General features: G+C 41.2%; 1 protein-coding gene across 6 annotated transcripts in view; it reads right to left on the bottom strand.

Moving 5' to 3' along the window:
• Positions 1-7452: 7452 nt before the first annotated feature.
• The window catches only part of LOC138736953 (interferon gamma receptor 1-like), a 55178-nt gene continuing 38120 nt past the window's right edge, over positions 7453-24510 (bottom strand). For 5 of the 6 annotated variants that reach the window (XM_069887213.1, XM_069887215.1, XM_069887216.1 and 2 more), the window contains exons 4-7: positions 22592-22755; positions 15891-16047; positions 14586-14692; positions 7453-9150 (exon numbers count right to left, since the gene is read on the bottom strand). In XM_069887213.1, the coding sequence (XP_069743314.1) occupies positions 8920-9150; positions 14586-14692; positions 15891-16047; positions 22592-22755 (659 nt within the window). In that variant the 3' untranslated portion in view covers positions 7453-8919. The remainder of the gene's footprint in view (positions 9151-14585; positions 14693-15890; positions 16048-22591; positions 22756-24510) is intronic. The other variant, XM_069887218.1, reaches the window with a different exon arrangement.

Genomic DNA, 24510 nt, shown 5'->3' with positions numbered 1-24510 from the left:
GCAGAGGGATTTGGGCTGCTTAGAAAAGTGGGCTGAAAAATGGCAGATGGAATTTAATGCTGATAAGTGTGAGGTGCTTCATTTTGGTAAGAAGAATCAGGACAGGACATACGTAGTAAATGGGAGAGCATTGATGAATACAAAAGACAGAAGGATTTAGGAGTAACGGTACATCGTTCCCTGAAGGTAGAAACTCATGTGAATAGGGTGGTGAAGAAGGTTTTTAGTATGCTGGCCTTTATCAATCATTGCATGGAATATAGGAGTTGGGAGGTGATGTTGAGATTGTATAAGACGTTGGTGCGGCCTAATTTGGAGTTCTGTGTGCAGTTCTGGTCGCCTAATTATAGGAAGGATATAAACAGAGTAGAGAGAGTGCAGAGAAGGTTTACCAGAATGTTACCTGGGTTTAAGCATCTAGAGTATGGGGAGAGATTGGACAGATTAGGTCTTTATTCTTTGGAGCGTAGAAGGTTGAGAGGGGATTTGATAGAAGTATTTAAGATTATGAAAGGGATAGACAGAGTGGATGTGGATAGACTATTGCGTTAAGAGGAGGAAAGATTAAAACAAGAGGACATGAGTTAAGAATTAAGGGGCAGAGGTTTAGAGGTAACATGAGGGGGAACTTCTTTACTCAGAGAGTGGTAGCCGTGTGGAATGAGCTTCCGGGAGAAATAGTGGCGGCGGAGTCAATTGTATTATTTAAGAAAAGGTTGGACAGGTATATGGATGAGAAGAAGATGGAGGGTTATGGGCATTGTGCAGGGAGGTGGGACTAGAAAGGGGTGTTTGGTTCGGTGCGGACTAGAAGGGCCTAATGGCCTGTTTCCGTGCTGTAATTGTTATGTTATGTTATGTTCTGAATATATATATATATATATATATATATATATATATATATGCCAGTGGAGACCCAACCCCCCTTATTCTGGCCAAGGCTTGCAGAGTCAAGACCTCAAGACCTAGCTGTATAGTCTATTAAAATGAGTGTTATACCTGCACTCTGCTTTGTGTCATTTGATGCTAGTCACCATCACCCTGCACCAATGCTGTGTATGTGTGTGTGTGGGGGGGGGGGGGGGGGAGGTGGGTGGTGACCTCATGATAAATACTGCTAAACGATACTACAGTGCTGCTCTAAGTGTAGTGCAGACCTTACCAATGATTCCTCCAGTGATGTCCACAGTCCACAACGTAGCGCAGTCAGGACCAAGGAGCAGAGCAGGGTTGGCATCAGAACAAATCTAATTGAGGGGCATTAGGGTAACCTCAGTAGGGGGAGCATAAATTGACATTTGCATTCTCAAAGTTTGGCGCCAAAGGCTTGGCCTGTGGGTGGGTTGGTGCATATGCCCCTCCTCCATGATGCCGACCCTGGAGCAGAGAGAGAGAGAGAGAGAAATGTGGCATGTATTGATATTTATACTGTTGCTGAGCTGGGTGTCTGCCCAATTAAGACGCTGAATCACTTAAATGAGCCAACAGTACAAAGTGCATTAATTAGTGGCTGAATGGCAGGTGAAGCGACTTCTGAATGGGTTTCAGACAGCGAGGTCACAAGTTTCTCTTTCATCAACATTTAACATTCCACCCCTCAGAGGTTACATCATTCACCAATTGCTACAAGCATAATGGGTTTCTAAAATGCAAAATCTAAGAAAAATGTTATAACTGTAAAAAAGTGTCTAAAATGACACAAATCAAGAAGATCGATATATACTTCCATATAATGAGCAAGGCGCATTATCAAACTCAATGACAATGCCTCACCAGCACCCCTCCACCTAACAGGGTTGTTGTGTTCCCAATGGAGCAGGATGCTGTGAGAACTGCTCCCCACTGTAAGAGGGGAGGGAAGAGTCTGTTCTCTGACTCACATGCCTTTGTTTCTCCATCTTAGCTGGCATATTTTACTTCAAGACCCCTTAGATCAGCTAACTTGGCTGTTCCATGCTCAAATCGTAAACTAAGAGCAGATTGCGTCTTCACTATTGCAGCCCCCAGACTGTGGAACACATTCCTCCTATCAAATCGATCCCTTCCATTAACTCTTTTATATCCAGATTGAAGATGCACTTTTATTAAATAGCATTTTGAGTCCTCCTCATGCACCTGATTGTTACCTTGTGTTCTAACCTCTCATATTTGTTTTATTCTGTATTTCAAATAGTTGCCCAGTTGTGATGTGTTTTTGATCTGTACAGCACTTTGGTCAACATTTGTTTTAAAAGTACTATATAAATAAATAAACCAAATGAACTAAACTATTTATGGGTGCACCTTTACGACCATTGCAGACTGTGCAATATCATCCATAAGGTGCCAAAGCCCTCTCTTGGCTAGCGCATGCCGCACCTTGGCTTCACATTTTGCTCTCCCTCAGCACAGATCCCAGATGCCCGTCACAATGCTATCCTGTGGTTAGGCAAGTGACAATCCGGTAGGCATACATCCAGGGCATACCCTTAATCATGTGGGAGCACCCCATTTTTTTGGGCTGTCATCTGACACCAGGATGCTAATCTTGTGTTCCCTTTAAATGGGTGCTACATATGCCTTTGTTAGTTCTGTGTTAACAATAGCCAGGAGGAGTCAGGACTGAATTGGCCAAATTAGTGGGTTTTGAATAAAGGCTCCTGAAGCACCCACCCCATGGGTAGGATTGGAGCTACACTGTCATTACCAACTGGTTACAAAATACATATACAAGCATTTCAGGCTAGTGGATCATCTGCAACATTGTAATTAAAAATTGATGCTAAGGAAAACAAGCAGTGAGGTCATGGAACCTATACTGATTAAAGAAAAGGAAGTGCTTGCTGTCTTACATCAAATAAAGATGGATAAATCCCCAGGGCCTGGCGGCTACACTGCTAACTGAAGGATTGCACAACCAGATGGGTTGAGTTCAATGAGCAAAAACTGATTTATTGCAGGCTGCCTGGCTGGTCTTATATTCCCAGCCCAGACCTGGCTGAGAACCGCGCTGGGGGGGCCCCTACGTCACCAGGGCGTCACGTGGGTCTCCAAGCGCGGGCTTCTGAGCCTGATGCCGAGGTTGGGAGGAAACCCCCGACGACGCCATTTTGGCCAGCTGCCCCACCGCGTGCATGACAAGCAGGGCCGATTCGACTGCCTCATGGCGTACCGCCACAATACAAGCATTTCAGGCTAGTGGATGATCTGCAACATTGTAATTAAAAACTGATGCTAAGGAAAACAAGCAGTGAGGTCATGGAACCTATACTGATTAAAGAAAAGGAAGTGCTTGCTGTCTTACATCAAATAAAGATGGATAAATACCCAGGGCCTGACAAGATATTCCCTTGGACCTTGAGGGAGTCTAATGTAGAAATTGCAGGGGTCCTGGCAGAAATACTTAAAATGTTCTTAGTAATGGGTGTGATGCCAGAGGATTGAGGGTAGCTCATGTTTTTTTTTCTGTTCTTTAAAAAAAAATCTCAAAAAGTAACCCTGGAAATTATAGGCTGGTGAGGCTGACTTTGGAAGATTTTCTAAGAGATCAGATATACCATTATTTGGATAGCATTAGACTGCTTAGAGATAGATGACATGGCTTTGTTTGTGGTAGGTTGTGTTTAATTAATCTTACAGTTTTTCGAGGAGGTTACCAGGAAGGTTGATGAAGGAAAGGTTGTGAATGTTGTCTACATGGACTTTAGTAAGGCCCTTGACAAGGTCCTGCATGTAAGGTTAATCAGGAAGGTTTAGACACTAGGTTATTCATGGTGAAATAGTGGTTCAATGCAGCAGAAATGGAATCATAAATTCAAGCAGAGCAGCAGGGGAATTTACAATTAGATTTCTCAATGGGATTCAACAATATGTGCTGGGTTCAGATATCAAAATAAATCATATTTTCAGGTGTTCAGATCACTCATGTTCAGTTCTCATATGGGTTATGGATCAATTTTTTTTAAAAATTACTCGTATGTATTCTTTTTGACTCATGTCCGGAAGGGAAGGAAATCTGTCATACTTTGCTGTGGTTTTACATTATATCCAGGTCAATTTTCAAACACTCAGAAATGTTCCAGAAGCCAAAAGAAATTAACTAATACCTAACGTAAGGATAGGGATAGTCCTTTTAAATGTTCCTTGAGGTACATCCTTGCTATTGAACATCTGTTCAAATATATGCAGTTTAAAAAAGGAGAGTAAATGAAGCATTGTGTGCCTACAGAAATAATGTCAAATCAGCATCGCCTGCAGACTGACATTATAATCTGAATGCACTGTTTACTTTTTGTCAATGTGCATCGCACATACACCCGTGCCCTTAAATATATGGGTTCCAATATAATTCACCCCAAAATGTTGCAAGTCAACATTCTCAAATTTTATAATTTTACTGCATATTTTCTGGGGTTTTTTTTTCTCTGAAGAAACATTTTTTAAATAAATCAGAATATTTTGGAAGTTATATTTAAAGCCATACCTGTGTGAGAGAGAAAAAAACATTTTAAATATTTCAGATCTATGGCCTTGCAGAAGAAATGGAGGAAGTTACACAATATCTGTAGCACAGAAACACACATACACTCAGCTGGTCAATATTATGTAAAAACAAGCACAAAAGCAGAACAGAAGACCGTTTTCATCTCGATGCGGGTGGGGGGGGGGGGGGGGGGCGGGAATCCTTAGTGCTGTTGAGGGTCAGATATTAGCCAATTCTGAGGAGGTGTCAATTGACAGAAATCTAAACACTACATTGTTACTCTGAGGTGGGGGTGGGTAAATTGAATTAGGTCACAGATCAGCATTTTTCATTCAATGTAGGATAGACTTGTAGTACAGTAGGGGCAGCTTGGCCAAGACGAAGATGCTGATATTGGGTTGCTTAATCATTCTAGCACAGGGGTGTCAAACTCAAATTCACAGAGGGCCAAAATTAAAAACTTGGACTAAGTCATGGGCCAAACTAAATATTTATTGAAAATTTTCAACAACATCTGCATGTTTTCTCTTCTTTCAACATATGTAATGTTAAACTTTTTCTTATTAAAAATTGGATTGTAACATGAGTTTAACCTGCCATTTTGGCAGGTAATCTATCAATGTACAGGCCAATTGGTGGATAAAATTTTTTTTAAAACTTCATGGGTAGGCAAACCACCTCGGAAGTGGGTTTTCTACCCATGTACACGCACCGTGCAGCTGCTGCTGGTAAATTTGGAAGTGATTGATGGCTGCTTGGGTAAAGAATGACATCAGCAGTTGCTTGTAATGGCTGTTTTCCTTACCCATAATCCCGCATGCCATTGAAACGCCAGAGCAGATTGAGCAATGTAGGGTATTATGGGTAGGAAGGGTGGCAATTGCTCCTGCCCCATCTCCACTCCCTGTCAGCCCACTCTACTTCTTCAATGGCCCACTCCATTCCCCTGACAGCCCACTCCACTCAGCCGCTGGCCCGACAGCATTCCATTACAGCCCTGACAGCATTCCGACTCCACACTCGCCCCAGCCCCAACAGCACCTTCTGCCCCCCCCCCCCACCCTGCTCTGGCCGCTTACCTTTTGGAGGCCAACACAGGGAACAGAGGATTCCCCATCCCCACTCCGCTTCTACTATAATCTCTTCATTCCCTGTCTCCTTTCGCAGACATGATATATTCTACCTAGTCCCTTGTCACATCCAAATTAAACCTTTTTTTTGGTCTGGATTCCTCCCCCACTAGTTGAATATTGAGACTTTCTGATCCTGCTTCTGCTTTTTCTTCTTTTTTTTTCTTGAAGAAGGATTCAGGCCCAAAACGTCAGAGATATATCCTTTTCTCTTATAGATGCTGGAAAGACTGGCTGAGTTCCTCCAGCATCTCGGTGTTTTTACTACAGCAATTTGCATGCTAATGGTCGGAAACTGTTGAAATTTAGAAGTGAAATGTTTCTGCAATTGCACAAGGGCTTGATAAGATTGTTGATAATTGTGCCCAATTTTGATCTCCATCTGAGGAAGGATGATCATTCTATAGCCAAAGTACCATGAAAGTTCACCTGTCTTCTCTCCTTATTCTTACAGATTGGCCAGGAAGGATTTGAAGTATCTAGTTGAACTGAAGAGAGCACTTATAATCTTCATGACATATTGTTAATGTCACTTGCTTTGAGAACATTTATTCCTCCCTCTATAACAGATTCTATGCTAATGAAGTATAACAAGCTTAATTCTTTGGATAGAAATTTGATGGCTTAAGTTTGAAACTATCTAAAATATAGCATTACAAAGGCTTTCATCAACAGGGTGGAACATGTAGTGAGGCAATTAGTGCCAGCAACTCAGTTTTGACTCCATTATGAACTGTAAGGAATTGTTCTCTTTGTCTGTGTGAGTTTTCTCATGTGCTCTAGTTTCATCCCACCCTCCAAAAACATGTCGCTTGCAGGTTAATTGGTGTATTTGGGAGCAAGTGCTTATGGGCCAGAATGGCCTATAGTAAAATTATAGGGAAGCTTTGCTTCTTTTGTTTGGTTCAATTGGAACTATTCTTGTGGCCCCAAATGGTGTGAAGGAGGAGGTGTGGGTGCAAGTGGAGTATCTCCTGTGTTCACAGGGGTAGGTGCTGAGGTGGTGATTGGTGGGAAGAAAGGATGGGCGAGGGAGTCATGGAGGGAGCAGTTCCTGTGGTGAGGGAAGGAGAGAGGAATGTGTCTGGTGGTGGGATCATGTAGTAGATGGCAGGAATGGCAGAGGATAATGTTGGATGTGGAGGCTGGTGGGGTGGTAGGTGAGGACAAGGGGAATCCTGTCCTTGTTGCATATGAGGGCGGAGAGGGCCAGGGCAGATGTGCGGGTAATGGATGTTATGCAGGTGAGGGCTGAGTTGATGGTGGTAGAGGGGAAGCCACGTTGTTTGAAGGAGGACATCTCTGATGATCTGGCATGGAAGACTTCATCCTAGGAGCAGATGCAATGAAGACAGAGGAATTGAAAGAAAGGAATGGTATCCTTACAGGGGAAGGTGTGAAGAGGTGTTGTCAAAGGTAGCGGGGGAGTTGGTGGGTTTGTAGATGTCAATCGAGAGTTTGTCTCCCAAGATAGACAAAGAGAGTTCAGAAAAAGGGAGAATTTTGCTAGATATAATATAGATCAAGTGAATTTGAGGTCAGAATGGAAGTTGGCAGCAAAATGGATAAAGTCAACGAGCTTATCATGGGTGCACGAGGCAACACCAAAGCAGTTGTCGATGTAGTGGAGGGAGAGTTGAGGGGCCTTGCCTATGTAGGCTTGTAGCATGGATTGCTCCACATACTGAACAAATAGATAGGCATAGCTGGGCACATGTGGGTACTCCATGGCTATCTCTTTGACTTGGATACAGTGGGATGAATCAAAGGAGGTAACGACAGGTTTTGCCAGCTGGAGGAGGGTGATGGTGGAGAGGGACTGGTAGAGTCTGTTGTTGAGAAAAGTGAGTTAACTCTGCGTTTCTTCTCCTCGGATAGAATTAGAATTTATTGTCATGAACATATTACAAAATTCATTGTTTTATAGTAGTATCACCATGTAAAGATTGATATAAACCACCTTGCAAAATAAATAAAAATAGTGCAAGAAAAAGTCAAGGTAAGGCAGTGTCTGTGGTTCATTTTCTATTCAGGAATCTGATGGCAGATGGAAAGAAGCTGTCCTTGTGCCACTAAGTCCTTGTCTTCAGGCTCCTGTACCTTTTTCCTGATGGTAGCAGCATGAAGAGGGTATGGCCTGGGTAGTGGGAGTCCTTGAAGCTAGAGGCTGGTTTCTTAAGATGCTGCTTCTTGTAGATGTCCTCGATGGTGTGAAGACTGATGATGGTGATGTCTCAGGTCGAGTTGACAACCTTCTGGAGTTTTATCTTGTCCTGATCTTTGGCACCTCCATACTAGACAGTGATGCAACCAGCCAGTATGCTATCCATGGTACACCTGTAGAAGTTTGAGAATCTTTGGTGACATACTGAATCTCCTCAAATCTTCACAGAGTATAGCCACTGGTGAGCCTTATTCATGAATGCATTGACATGGATGCTACAGGACAGATCCTCAGGGATGTTGACACAGAGGAAGTTGGTGGCTGACCCTCTTCAAAGCTGGGCCCTTGATGAGGAATGGTTCGTGTTCTCCTGACTTTCTCCTGAAGTTCATAATCATCTCCTTGGTTTTGCTAACACTGAGTGCAAGGTTGTTGGTGTAACACCATTCAACTAGATGATCTATCTCCCTCTTGTGCGCTTTCTCATTGCCGTTCGTGATTCCGCCAACATGGTTTCCAAGATTTTTTTTCTTTTTATTGCCTTCTGCTCAATTTTTGTTGAAGGCCTGTATAGCATTTGAATGGAAGGGCTTGTAATAGTATTCCAATGAGTCCTTACTATGAAAATAGATTCTGTGAGCATCAGCAAAGAATGGTGAAAATTGAAATCTGTATACGTGGATGCATGATACATTAGTTAATGTTTATCTTTCATCAAGGTTACCAAAATTGATTAATTGGTCATTCATATAATTTGTTGTCTGAAAACTTTTGACTATCTTCAAAACAACAGTGACCATTAAAGAATGGACTGCAAAATTACTTTGGACACAAATAAACATTTGTTTACTTAACTCTATTAAAATGTATATTTTGAACAAACATACTTCACACTCTTCCCTTAATGCCAGGAAGTTTCTTGCTTCCAACCTAATCCTAAAAAGCTAACATTGTTTGAATCCAAAACCTTATATACTACCTGGTTGATATCAGGTATTCCTTTTTAAGATGATTGAACTACTTAATTACAAAGGGCACACAAATTTATTTTGTGTTTTTATGTTCACTCAAATCAATGTTAGGGCATTGTAATAGTAATTCACAATATCTACCTGGGACAAGGGATTGCAATGAAAGCATATGGCATCTTTGGAAATAAAGAATTAATGAAGATTCTCCAAATTTTGCGGCCTATCATATTCATGAGCCTTCCCAGCGTACTTCAGGTCACTGGTATGTGATTCAGTGTTTTCTGGACATGTGCTGGGTTTTGCAACTTCCTCAAAAGTTAGATCATGATCAGAAGAAATCATTTTCTCATATTTAATCACAACGGATACAGCATCCTCTTCAATCTTCTCAACATGTGGGTTGATGGCCTTTACAATAAAAATCTGGTAAAAAGGATAAATATTAATTTAAAATCAGAGTACTGATATATTTAATGCTAATATACATGTTAAGTTTGATTAAATACTCTGCTGTGCATCATCTTTGGAGTTATTTAATGTCATATTTTCATTACATTTCTGTGGAAGTTCCAGTGCTTTGGAAGATGGCAGGTTAATCAGGCATGGGAGAGATTTCATAATATAGGAGAAACTCTGTTATCTCAAAATTCCATGCTTACAGCTCATTTGAAACCATATCAACTTGGAGCAGTCATGAATGCCAAACTCACCCAGCATAAGAAAATGCTTGGTGCATCATAAGCCTCCAAGTCAGTTCATGTGCAATGTCAAGGAGCACAAACTTTGCAAACAGATTGGTTTGGAGCATATCCTTTCTCATTCCTTTAGAACAGTGATTTTCAAACTGCCTCCCCCCCCCCCCACCCAAACTCACATTCCACCTTAAGCAATCCCTATGCCATAGGTTCTCTGTGATTAGTAAGGGATTGCTTAAAGTGGAATGTGAGTGGAATGGGAAGGTTAAGAATCACTGCTCTAGACCTAATTGTTACTGAAATATTTTGCTTGAGAAAAATTGTCAATGGCCCATTTCCTTTGGAGTTAATAAACCATGCACATAATGAGTCAATTAGGCAAGATTAAAAAAGAGCTTTTCAAACTTTTTCTTTCCACCCACATACCACCTTCAGCAATCCCTTACTAATCACATGGCACCTATGGCATAGGGATTGCTGAAGGTGGAATGTGAATTTAGGGGGCAGTTTGAAAACCACTACTTTAGAATGATTCTGGATCCAACTCTAATGCAGTATTTGATACATGATATCTCAGCATTATTGCATGGTAAGCAGAAATAAAGCAATATCTCTACACTGCAGTAAAAGGTCAAGATGCGTTCATCATGGCTCTGGATGTTAGTGTGCCAGAAGGTCATTCAGAATATTGGCTTGAATGATCCTTCACTGCACTCCACCAGTGCCATTGACGATGTTCTTGCTGTTGGCATTTAACTAAACAGATCCAACTGCTCTTTCTAATGATTGTTCATGACAGCATAGACAAGTTCAGCTCCAAATCAGTTTACAAATTTGCTGGGGAAACTACTGTTGCTTGCCAAATAACTGGAAATAAGTTAAAATACAGAATGGAGATTGAATACCTGGTTGGGTGGTGCCAGAACAGTCTTGTTCTCAATATCATCAAGACCATGTGGAGCCTATTGTTAATTTTAGGATGGAGAGGCCAAGGGACCTTGCACCTGTCCACTTTGATTGGACAGCGGTGGAGAGGATGAGAACATTCAGGTTCCTGGGAGTCCACATTTCAGAAGACATTTGCTGGAGCCAACTGTGAAGAAGGCACACCATTGTCTCTACATTCTAAGGTGTCTGAGGAGACTTGGCATGTTGTTGAATACTCTGTCAAACTTGTGCAGGTGCACTGTGTGATAGTACAGATTCTATCACCAATGTGTATATGTACAGATTGTAGTGTAGAATGACTGTGATTGGCTGAGAGCGTAGCCACACCTACTGGCAGGTCTTAAAGGATTGCTTCTAGCCAAACCAGGTCATTCTGGACTGGTTGACCTACTTGTGATATGCTCCAATTTTTTAGTTAATAAAAGCCTTGGTTTGGATCAACAAGTCTTTGGTTCTTTTGATGCGCTTTACACATTGTGGTAAGTATATTGACTAGTTGTATCACAGCCTGGTTTGGGAATTTGAATGCCTAAGTACGCAAAAGATTCTGGAAGGTAACAAACATAGCCAGATACATCACATCTCCCAACCATCGAATAAATTTATGTGAGGCACTGCTTCAAGAAGGCAGCCAATATCATAAAGGATCAGATCACCTTGGTCACAACATCTTCTCACTGCTACCTTTGGGTAGAAGATCAGCACCTCTAGGTTCAAGAACAATGTATTGTCACCAACTCTTAGCTCTTACACTAATCACTGCTCTCATAACATAAAAGCACTTTATTTACACTATAATAACTGAATATCCTTCTGCCAATAGCCGACAGGTTACTCTTGAGTAAAGTGTAGTACCTGCTTAGCCTCCCAATTAGGGTCAAATGAAGCCATGGATTGTAGATGGTGGATGGGTTTTACAAGTAGATTCTACAAAATGGAATTTATGGTTATAAAACTAAAAATGTTGGGCAGATAAACTGGCTGATCAATGGCCAATGTTATCCATCTAGTTTGGACACTGCAACTGAAGAATGCAAAGGGAAACCACTTCAGTATTTTTCCCTTGTATAATCATGAACTCAGCATCGACTATGGTCTCAGCTCAAAGAAGGAGCCTTCACTGAAGGAGAAGAGGAGAGGCAACAACTACAATTCAGAGGGTTAGAGAATGTGATGGATGGAGAGAGATGATTGCCCATGCTGAACGGCAAGGCACCTAACGATGATGAACTGAATATTAATTATCTATTTTTATGTACTTCCTTTTTTTTAAATTCAGTCAAGTATACCATTGTAGTTGTTTTTGTAGATTTTTTAAATAATGTACTTGTTTGGCTACAGAATAATTTTGATGCATATGTACAATATGTATGACAATAAACTCATTGTCATTATCAAGATGCTTTTGTCAGAATTTGGACCTGATAAACTCTGCACTCATTTTCTTTATCCAACAAAGTAGTTTTCATGGTAATTCATTGAAATTCAGACACCTTTCATCAGCTCATTAATAGATACAAGAGTGCATAAATCTGAATACTTGATAGTTCTATGCAATATTGCATCTGTTAATTTCTTAATTTAATTCAGCATGCTGAACATTCCAGGTTGCAATTGATTTTGGTGAGGATGTTATTTTTAAAGCACAGATGTCAAGCCTTTAAAAAATATTTATAAAAGGAATTGTTCTCTGTGAACGTCTCTTTATTTATGGTCCTTGTTAAATTGCTATTTGCTTATTCTTCCAGTGACAAATTTCCACCAAGGTGAACGCTTATCAATCCACTGATATTTGAGAGTCACTAGTGTGTGAAAATTCTTTAAGAAAGGTCAAAATCCACTTGCACAATCCCCAGCAGTCTTCTAAAATTTTAAACAAGAAGAAAAAGCTCCATCAACCTCAAATTGAATTGGTCCACCTCTAGTAACACTCTCCCTTTCCTCAATCTCTCTGTCTCCATCTCAGGAGACAAACTCTCAACAGACACCTTCTACAAGCCCACCAACTTCCTCAGCTGCCGCTTCAAACTCTGTCCGTGTAAGGACTCAATTCCCTTCTCTCAATGCTTCTGTCTTTGTCTTATCCTCTCCATGGATGAGGTCTTCCATGCTAGATCTTTAGAGATGTCCTCCTTCTTCAAACAATGTGGCTTTCCCTTTACCACCATCAACTTGGCCCTCACCCACATATCCTCCATTACCCACATATCTGCCATTATCTATAACTAGATATATATTCCCCTCTCCTCCCCCTCTCCACTTTCTGCAGGGATCACTCCCTTTGTGATTTCCTTGTCCACTCCTCTCTCCCCACCAATCATCCCCTTGGCACCTGTGACCACAGGAGATGCTCCACTTACGCCCAAATATTGTGTGCCCCAATCAGCCTTTCTAAGTGAAGCAACAATTCACTTGTCATTTACTGTATCTGGTGCTCCCATTGTGGACTTCTCTACATGAGATTGAATTGCTGAGCACCTTAGCTCTGTCCACTATAATAGTGTGGCTCTCCCAGTGGCTACCCATTTCAATTCCCCATCCATTGCCTTGCTGACAAGTCTGTCCATGGTCTTATCCATGCCAGACTGAGACCACCCACAAATTGGAGGAAGAACACCTCATCTTTCGTCTGGGCTCCCTCCAACTAGATGGCATTAACATCAACCTCTCTGGTTTCCGTTAAACCACTCACCCCCTTCTTCTTACCCTTGTTGCTTTTCTCCCACCTGTCTCTTTCCTTTCACAGAATCTCCTTGTATAATTTCCAATTAACACCTTTTGTTGGTCTAGACTCCTCCCCTGGCCAGCCTTCAGACTCTTTACTTTTATGCCTATCTGTTCTTTAGTTCAGTCCTGAAATGTTGGTAATTTATCTTTACCTCCCACGGATCCTATGAGTCCAGCTGAGTTCCTCCAGCATTTCTAAGCATTTTTACTACAATCACAGCGTCAGCAGACTTGTTTCACTTCAGAGTGAAACACATGTTGAAACAGGAATCAACAGAGATGAATCACTATTTAACCTCTAATCTGACATAGCTAGTTCTTTCCTGTGTGATGAAATATTTGGAGATGTTTTTGGGAGATAAAATGGTAAAATTAGAGTAGGTTACATACATACACACATTTAAAATAGATCTTATTTGAAATACTGAAGAATTCATATTCAGTGACTTTACACAATGTATGGAGAATGCTATGCACATTCCACAAGTAGGTGCAGGTGCTAATTGAAATTATGTGTTTGTTTACCTAAAACAACAGATGGGAGCAGAAGACTGACTCCCTCCTATTGTTTGCTGGAGAAGGAGGGGGTTTTGCAAGTGGGAGAGAGAAGGACATGTGGCTGGCAGTTTGAATCTGAGATGGAGAGAGAGAGACACTCAACTGTAACAGTGTCAGCCAGGAGAAGCTTGTTGGAACTGAAACAGAAGCTCCAGAGTGGCAGATGGCTGGAAGTGCTATCTGTCTGATGTTTTTCTTGGAATAAGGGAAACAGAAAGGAACTCTGTGCTAGCCTGAAAGAAAGAGGTTATCATCTGGAGAACCCTGATGGGGGAAGTTTCATCAGCAAGACATTGAGGTGACTAATGGTTATACCTCAGTTGTGGAAATCCTGGAACAACACATATATCTCTCTCTGCAAACCTACGAGAACCTTCCTGAGCGGTAAACATTTACCTTTCGAGCACTAAACCCTGGTGAAGTTTATACATGTTAAATTCTGTGCACAGTATAAGAAGTATCTACAACCAGAGAACTTGGAAGAAAGAGAAGTAAGATTGATCTGTGAGCCAAATAACTTTTCTTAAATTTACACACACGTTACATACATGTGCACTTAGAATTAGAAGGGGGTTAAGTTAGGTTAGTTAAGTTAATAGAGATAAGTTAAAGTTTGATTCTGTTTTCATATTTAAAGATAATTAAAAACAACTTTGTTTAAGTAATTACTTGTCGTGGTGAATATCTATTGCTGCTGGGTTTTGGGGTCCTTTGGCCTTGTAACACCTGCAACTCAACATTATAGAATCTCAACTGGTTGCACATGTTTTTCTCACTGCTCTTTGTCACATTATCACTGCTTTACACTGTTTTCAAAACTTGGATATAGAGTGGGAACAGGTCATGTTACAAAGATGCAACACCATTGTAAACAATGATTGTATTAACAAACTAAAAATTAAAGATTACAGGGACAGTTAAAGCACTTACCAAAGATTTTGGCAAGACTAATTCCTTCTGAAAGAGCTTCCAGAGAAGGTTAATAGTTGAAAATCCCAAGATAATTGTAATCACAGCGAAAAGGATAATTAATATATCTAGAGGGGGAAAAAACCCAGAATCACTCTTTTAAACTGCTGTAAGAAACTTTCTGAAAAAAAAAATTGGAATAGGATTATTGTCTAAGTAAAATGTGATGTAAAGTGCTGAATACAACTGTTACCTTGGGGAATTTGTAAGCATGGCATTAAATTAAAATGTTAAATTACATATATGTTGTATACCATGTTTAAATGAAAAGATAAATAAATTCTAACACTTTACAACAGTTTATCACCATAAATGCAAATACATGTGGAACAATATTTGGATGTCTCAGATTTTAGCTGGTAAATTTGTTGGTCAGTTGAGCTACTGTGTCAAACAGCTGAACTCAAATTTACGATGGATTTTGAGAACTTGATTGATTTCTTCGTATTTATACCTGCAAATGTATCCTAAGCCAGGTTTGCTAATCTAATAATTTCAGTTGAAATTTTACAGCTGAACCTGAATTAAAATATATAATAGGGTGAACGGCCAGCATCTTTTATTCAGGGTGACAGTAGAAAATATCAAAGGACATCTTATAAAGTGAGAGGAGGAAAATTTAAGGCAGAAGTCAAGGGTATTTTTTTCCATGTAGAGAATAGTGGATGCACAGAATGAATGGCCAGGGGTGGTGGTACAATAGGGATTTTAAAAAACTCTTAGACAGGCACATGGGTGTAAGAAAATAGAGGGTTATGAGCGTGAAGTAGCAAAGGTTTTGATTGTTGAGTAGGTTTATATCAGTTGGTACAACAGCAAGGACCGAAGGACTTGTACTGTGGTGTTCTATGTTCTAAAATTAACTGCATGATAATTAGCATAGTGAAATGCAACAGGTCAGATGTTGTTTAGAGACTAAAAGATAATGGATAAGTAACTGACATGTACTAACATCATAATAAAAAAAAATATTGAGAAACTAATGCAGTCTGTTTTCTTGTTTTATATTTGTCATGCTATCTGTACTTTGTTCAGGCTATAATTAATGTAAAGACATCATATGCAAAAGGTCAAAAAGATGAGGCCTTAGTAAGAATTATTTTGACTGTTTGAAACTATCTCTGATGAGAATGGCAGTAATTTATTGAACTGGATCTATAGGTAAAATGGACAGGGATTCCCATATTTCAATGGCTGTTGAATAGCACCAATTAGCAGTCAATAAAAAATTCAATTCAAACAATGTTGTATTCTTGGCCTCATTACCTTGTAGGTTTAAGAAATGAATTTTGAAGCATTTTTGCTTTGACCATTCTGCTTTCATTTTCCATTGTTCTGAATTCACTTGAGCAGACACACATAAAGTAACATTTGACCGTGTTACATTAAATTTCCATCTTGATCTTTTTATTGAACAATTTGCCTTAAATTTAAAATAAGAGAATAAGATTACAAGGTCATTCACTTTAATATTTAATCTAAATATTAATTTGTATGGTGTTTGTATGTTCCAGTTACTCTATTTATAAGAAAGAATTCAATTAAAAAATACATTAGTAGTTTTGGTAGAAAAACCAAAGATTGGAATGTGGAATATGGAAATTCAGGAAATTTGAAATTAAACTGAAAATGCTGGAAAGACTCAGTAGAGCAGTGGTTCTCAACCTTTTTCTTTCCACTCACATACCACTTTAAGTAATCCTGCGCCATTGGTGCTGTGATTAGTAAGGGATTGCTTAAGGTGGTATGTGAGTGGAAAGAAAAAAGTTGAGAATCACTGGAGTAGAGTCTGAGGAGAGGGAGAAAGAGGGGAGGGAGGAAGAGAGTGAGAGAATTAATAGGCACTTTCAAGCAGGGAAAACACCAGTTTGTAAAGGCGGAGGTTCTTCGCTCTTATGCCTAAAGATGTACCTTTCTGAATGCGCCGTGGGCCAGTTCTGCGGTGCCGAGTCTGACCCTTCTTGGGGAAGGACCTGAATTTACAGCCGCTGCAAGCAGATTGTTAGGGTTGGGCTGATGATGCCATCAGCCCACAACCCATCTCCCCACTCATCCTCCCTGGCACCCGCAGGGGAGGCGGGTGGGAATCTTTGGGACAGCTGGTGCAGGCTGTGACAGCCTCACCAGGTGACTCTCTGTGGCTCAAAAGTGGCAGATCAATGGCTGTCTTCCCTACCCAGAATCCCCCATGCAGCTGGAACTATTCTGGGAACTACAGAGCAGTTCCACCTGCGTGGGGGATTATGGGTAGGGAAGACAGCCATTGCTCTGCTGTGTATTTATGATGGTGGTGCTATGGCACCAGTCGCCCCACCTCCATTGGCTCCGGAGGGTGCTATCAGGTGCCTCTCAATATGAATGGAATGCTGGAACAGCCTTTTAGGGCTGCTGTCTGAAAGGCAAGCTTTAAGTTTTCAATCCACTCTTGTAGCCGGCCTCCAGGAGGAGGCCTGACCTGAAATGGGCTTGTTGCAGTATGCTTGGAGTGAGTGGGCAGAACCAGTGCTAACAGCTCCTGTCTTGTGACAGCTAGATTAAACAGCCTCCTATCTACTGGCAACTAGCCACTAGGCATAGTGACTCAGCAGTGCTTCGTTGGCTGACAACTTCAGGTGTGGTCTCGCTAATTCAACATGATGGGCTATGAGCAGATCTGCCACATCCTACTAAATCAAGTCAATGACATTTCATGAACAGTGACAACACCAACAATAGCATTTTGCACAGAGTGAATTGTTTCATTGTACAGTACCTTACAGCAGTCATTATCGTGCCAAAATTAACACAGACATACGTCACACATCAGAACAGATGACCAAATCTTGATCATAAAAGTTGGAGAAGACAATAGAAAGGTAGATAGGTATAGCAACAGAACTCTGAGCATTAGGCACTGCACTAGTGAAGTGAGGCCAGAGACAGAACTCTAGACTTTTAAGCCATATTAACTTATAGAGCTAACAAGAGATTTGGAAATTAGAATGTGAATTTTAAAGCCTCTGCTGGACTGAGATCAATTTACATTTGTGAATACAGGCGATGAATGAAAGGAACTTGGTGAGAGTTAGCAAACGGAAAGAAGATGTTTGAATGAATTCAAATTTAAAGAGGTTGCAAGGTGAGCTGCCATATGCCTTTGTATTATAAGCAAATTTGGCTGCAGAACACTTCATCCAATTCATCAGTACAAGTTAAAAGTGGCTGAGGCCCCAGTTGACTGACTCCAGTGACATCCTGCTAGTTACGGATTCCGATATGAAAATGAGCCATTTATCTTGGTTCCCTCTTTTCTGTTAGATTGTCAAGTTCCATATCCATTCCAATATATATTGTCTATAGCCCTATAGATAACTTTATATTTGCTGGAAATCCAAGTATATAACTATTGGTTTCACTCAATTTCCCTCAACATAATTTCTCTTTCATAAAACCATGTTGGCTTTGCTTATGGTCTTATAAATTTCTAGGTGTCCTGTTCTTAATGCCTTAATATTCAAGTACTTTCTCAAGGATAGATGTTATGCTAACTGAACTATAATTTCCTGTTTTCTATCTTTTTCTGGGAAATGTTGATAAACTACCACTATCACATCCATTTTCTTTGCCATCACTTTTTTTAAAAGACCATCAGATGTAAGCCATCAGATTCATGGGACATATTAGCCTTAAGACAATTGGGGGAAGCAGCATGGTAATTTTCAGTAAAAGAGCTAGGTGTCAACCATCTAACCTTACTTCCAGAGTTAAATACAGATGATGAATAAGGTAAGACAACTAAAGAATTCCTGCAGACATTCCACCCTTGACCAATTTTAGGCGTGTTTTTTTTTTGGAATACAAAATCCATGGGAAAGACTCAGGAGAAATTCACAGTGGTAAGTGGGTCAAAGATTTGAGTCTAGAGTCTCTATTAATTTTATTTTTAATAATGAAGTAATGAGTATCAAGTGTACTTTACACACTTAAATAATTTCTAAGAGAATTTAAAAATGAGGATTTTGGTATTTCATGTTCTGAAGGGCTTCAATAAATGGGGAAAACTGTTGCCACTTCTGGCAAGCCTGAAACTATAATGCAGATGTTTACAATAGAAACAAGACAGGAATTGCTTAGCAGGACAAACAGCATCTTTGGAAGTAAAACAAAATTAATATATTAGGCCAATCCTTTGACAAAAGAGGAAAAAAAAATTAGGGATATTAGAAAAATTAAACTAAATCAGGGGAAAGAAAATGAAGAGGGGAGAAAAAAAAACTATGGGTCTGCAAAAGTGTGATGTACTGGGAGAAATAAGGAAACTTAAGGTAGATCTGTGGCAATTTTAAATGAGCATAGCAGAAATATTATTTGAAATTGTGTCTGGAAGTCTAGTCTATAATAGACTGGATTGAAGAATGAAGAGCTGATTCTGGAACTATCATTGTATTAGGCAGAGAAAAATAATAAGCGCAGAGAATTAACGTGATAGATAATTGGAAGCTGTAGGTTATGTATGGAGGTGTATTGCCCAAAGATTAAGACAATGGCTACTTAAAAATGGTTTTTATTTTCTTAATACATAATAATATCAATAATTAACTTATTACTATTAATTTAACCCCTTCTAATTCTAAGCGCCTGTGTATGAAATGTTTATGTTTCAGGAAAGTTCTTTGTTTCACTGTTGAATCGTTCACTTGTCACTTCTCCGTGTTCACTGGTATCAGGCAATCTTCCATACAGTGCACAGAATTTAACATTGATGTTCTTCACCAGGGCCTGGCGCTTTAACTTAAATTGTTACTGCTCAGGAAGGTGGTTGTTGGTTTCAGAGAGATATTCGTTGTTCATTGGACACACACAAACTGATCTCCTTCTATCACATAGAGAAACTTGGCCCCTTGTGGGTCTTTCTAAGAGAACCTCTTCTTCCAGGTTACCACTAAGAGTTCTTATTTTACCCCTATTTCAGGAGAAACACATTAACCAGACACAACTTCTGTAATTGACTACAAAGATTTACCGTAAATATTCGAGTATAATGCAAAAAGTTTTGTACCGAAATTCGAGCTCAAAGTAAGGGGTATAATACACGGGAGTAAAATTTATTTTTTTTTCTGCCAGTTTTAACGAGAAGTAAGATTACCAGCAGCCGCCTACGTTGACAGCAGGCCGACTGGGGGGAGGGGGGCAGGGGGAGAGATGGCAGCACGATTCAGGTGAGTGGGCGGAGAGACGGCAGTGCGACTTGGGAGGGCAGAGAGACACCAGCGCGAATCGGGCGGGCGAGGGGGGGGTCGTATTATACATGCGAGTAAATTTTTCCCCCTTTTTCCCTTCAAAAGGGGGGGATCACATTTTATATGAAATGCATTATACACAAATATTTGCGGCATTATAGAGGCTGAACTCAGAACTCTAAACCCATCTTGAAATGGGGTCTTGAAGCAGGTCTGCAAACTTGCAGTCTTCAACACCAACTGCTGCTGAATCTCTCAGTCTCTCTCCCCCAAAGAATAAATAGGCTTTTTCAGGTGCATTGTGCGCTAAGAATGCACCTGAAGAAGCAGAAGCGGCCCTTTAAATTGCCGTTCAGTTGGCACCATTTAAAACCCAGTGCTGGACACCTGAAAGGACAGCTGCGCTGGGATGCGCATCTGAGCGCATTCCGGCTCCTGTCCCTTGGGCTGTCAATTCAGGATGGCTGGGCTGTCAGCGCGAGATGTCCATACGCTGATCCTGCTGCCCCGCCCTCTCCCCACTCACGGGGCTGGCGGGAGAGAAGGAGGCTGGAGTGGCCGGCGAGTACAGTGCTCGAGTCAGGTACCGGCATTGTTCCGGCCAGCCCCATTTTACCCCGCCGGCCGTTCTAGCCCGGGGACGGCCCTGGCATTATTCTCCCTCCCGGCCGCTCCAGTCCCCTTCTCCCCCGCCAGCCACTCCAGCCCCCATTCTCCCCTGCTGGCCGCTCCAGTCCCCGTCCTCCCCCACCAGCCACTCTAGCCCTGATGGCCCAGTCCCCTTCTCCCCCGCCGGCCGCTCTAGCCCCACAGTTCCCGCACTGACAGCCCAGCCAGCTGCCCCTGCCTCGACGTACTGCGCCGGGGGAAGGGGCAGCAGGGAGAGGAGCTGTCAGGCGCTCGCCAGCTGACTGTCATCCCAATTGCAGCCGCTTTTAGGCAGCTGCATTCAGATGGCTGGGGAGGCCACTGTGCTGCGGCGATTATCCCTCTCGGAGGGAGAGTAACAAAGTTCACCTTGCAAGCGCCTCCTGCACATTCAGGTGGCCTCCCAACAGCTGCATATTGTCAAAATATGTGGCTTTACAAGCAGGGCAATTGGCCACCTGACAGTGCCTAATGTTTTCTCTCTGTTTGCAAAACCACATGACTCATCTTGGAATACCAACCTTCAACCAGCAATTTAAATTTCTGGCACCATTCTCAACAGCAAAAGATTTTCAATGAGGACTGGGTTGTGTCCCTGACTTCTTCCTGAAGACCACAATCGTCTCCTTGGTTTTGCTATCATTGAGCGCAAGGTTGTTGGTGTGACACCACCAACGAGCTGATCTATCTTCCTCCTGTACGCTTCCTCCTTGCTATTTGTGATCCTGCCGACAACTGTGGTGTCATCAGCAAACTTGTAGATGGAATTGGAATTGCGTCTGGCTACACAGTCATGAGTAGAGCGGTGGGCCAAGCACACATCCTTGGCACCTGTGTTGATAATCAGTGAGGAGATATTGTTTCCAATTCATACTGACCGTGCTCTTCCGATGAGAAAGACCAGGATCTTGTTGCAGAGGAGGTTACAGAGGCCCAGAGTTTGTACTTCTTGACCAGCACTGAGGAAATAATGGTATTGAAGGCCGAGTGGTAGTCGATGAAGAGCAGCCACTTGTATGAATTGTTGTTTGAGGTGATCCAGAGGCAAGTGGAGAGCCAGTGATATTGCATCTGCTGTGGAGCGATTGTGATGATAGGCAAATTGTGAATACAGGTACACAATCCTTTATCTGGACATCTAAAACCCGGAAAGCTCCAAAATCCAGCAAGTGGGGAGAGAGACGGCAAGGAGAGTCGGGTGGGTGAGGGGGAGAGACCGGCAGCGCGAGGCAGGCAGGTGGGGGGGGGGGGGTGAGACCAGCAGCACGAGCCGGGTGGGGGGGGGGGGGGGAGGTGGGGCGGGAGACAGGAGCGCGACTGGAAGGGTGGATACGGCAGCACAATCGGATGGGTTTAAATCTGGCTTTCCGAAATCCAGAAAAATCCGAAAAATGGAACAAACTGTCCCCCAAGGGTTCTGGATAAAGATTGTGTACCTGTATTTTGTAATCCCCACTTACATTGAATGAGGGGACCTCTTAAAATTTCAGATAAAGTGAAGGGGCACTTGCAGCCCAGGATAGGGAGAAGGGGGTAATATCTGGTCAATACTGCATGTCCTGCACTTCAATGGGAAACTGCCAGAGAAAGTGGAGGAGATGTTGTTTTAGCTGAGGAGAGGACCAAGGTTTTGCTGAAGGATTCAGACCGCTGAAAAATGAGGGAAGATTTTGTTTTTTGTGATACCACACAGTTGGAGATGGCACAAGACAAGTAATTAAATGTGGAGATGCTGAAGTTGGTGACCTAATGCAAAACTTCTGGGAGTTCAAGAAATCAAATGGACAGGTCCATGGATAGGATGGGTTTAAAGGGATTTCGGCAAAGCATAGGCAGAAGTTGAAAGTTTAAGTCAGTTAAAGGTCATGGAATACTCAAGAGAAATAGGCACCAAATCCATAGTAATTTTTACAAATATTGTGGATAAAAGTGAAAATAAAAATATATGGGACAGATCTAGCCAGATTTTCATAAATCTGGCTACTAGCACTGGTTCTTAAAACATAAGAAAAAGCAGAAAACAATTATAACATCGCTGAAAAACTGCAGTACATTTGGACTTGCTAATTGATGTTTGATTAAGGAGATAATAGTACATACCAATTTATTGTGTCCTTTCTGCCCAACACAAATTTTACATTTAAAGTCATTGTTTACGTTCAAGCCAGTCTCGGTATTCAGTTTCTCAACACGAGGAAAAATACATTTTAAAGTAACTTGTTGTCCATGGACCATGACATCAACAGTTGGAGGACCTAATGTGGCTGTGTCAGATTAGAAAATAATACAGGTAAATAATAGTCTGAAACTTATTCAAATCTACATTTAGAAATTACAATTCACAATAAGTAGCAGAGATCCTCTGCTCATTGGGAAACTGCCCAAGCACTCCATGTATTGTTCAACTTAAAGAGGAATAATTTGTGCAAAGGAATGGCATCATTAATAGGTGCGATAATCATCTTCCCAGTACCAAGTGAATTGGAGCAATAATGTGCAATCCTCTTTCACGTTACCTATCAAAATAAGATGCAAACAAGTCAGCCAGTCACCTAGCAGACATGAATTAAAGGGCATCATATAGGACAATGATATATTGCTGTCCACAGATATTAATACTGCACATAGTTATTTTATTAGTAATCTCACCAGGTCTGAATTTGTAATTAGGGCAGGTACGTGTTTTCTGTTGCAACATGCATAATCGACATCCCCAGCGCCACAAAATTACCCTTCAAAAATATTCTGTAACCCTCAGTAATACGTAATGAAGGGGCCTCTGAAGATCCTAAAGCTGAGAATATATGTCAAAAATTGATATGATGATTTTATTCCTAGCAAAAGTGAATGTCTCTGTATTATGAAACAAATATTTGAGTTCTAGAATCTGCCCAAACGGTTCAGAAACAGGCCTTTTGGCCCAACATGTCCATGCTGCCTGTTACATAACCATTTCCAGCACTTGCCATTTAGCTTTCTCTGCCTTGATAATTCAATCACTTGTTCAAATCTCATCTTGGGTTGTTTAAGAAGTGAAATCTAAATGATTGCAAATTGGACAAGAAGATTCATTTTTGATTCTTAACCCTACAATTGGATGATGCAGATCTAATGCAACTATGCTTAAGGCATAACATAATTAATTTGTCATTAATTTGTAATCATCCTAGAACTTTGTTTTGAACGATAGGAATGAATCAACCTGGGTCTTAATGTGGTCAGGTCAAAGGAGATGATGGTGGACTTCAGGAAAACCAGGGATGACCACCCTCCAGTGCACATTTATAGCTCAGTAGTGGAGAGAGCAGGGAGAATCAAGTTCTCTGGAGTCAACTTAAGAAGTGACCTATCCTGGACATGCATCTTTTCCCTTGTCAGGAAGGCACAACTGCAACTGCACTTCCATAGAAGGCTGAGGCGGGCAAAGTTACAGACCACCATTCTATCACCTTTTCACAGGAGTTCTATCGAGAGCATTCTGGTTGGCTGGTTCAGTGTGGTATGGATTGTTGTAGAGTATTGGATCGGAGGACAATCCACAGGACCATAAAAACAGCAGAGGAACACTGAGGACTCCCTCTCCCTTATCAATGTGATTTACTGGGACTGTTGTTAAAAAAGTGGTCATAAAATCAGTAAGGTCCTTTCACAGCATCTTCCAGCTACTCCCATCAGGAAATAGATACAGAAGTATTAGAGCCACCACTAGCCCGAGGAACAGCTTCTTCCCAGGGGGAGTGAGAATGCCAAATGACTAATAAACTGCCAAAACAACTCTCTGAGCTTTCACTAGTTATTAAGAATATTTATTTTAAATGTACTTAGTTTAGTTTATTTATATAGCACATTTAAAACAATTCATGTTGACAAAAGTGCTGTACAGATCATAAATTCCATCTCAACTTAAGCAGCTATTTAAAGCGCAGTATAAAACGGGAACCCAAGGTTTAGAATTTACATAGAACATTGTAACAATCAACAATCACCTCAAAACACTTACGAGTAAAAATACAATTTCA

Source organism: Narcine bancroftii, chromosome 6 (genome assembly GCF_036971445.1).
Source record: "Narcine bancroftii isolate sNarBan1 chromosome 6, sNarBan1.hap1, whole genome shotgun sequence".
NCBI lineage: Eukaryota > Metazoa > Chordata > Chondrichthyes > Torpediniformes > Narcinidae > Narcine > Narcine bancroftii.
The sequence above is the reverse complement of the archived record's forward strand: the minus strand, read 5'-3'. Positions and strand labels throughout refer to the sequence as shown.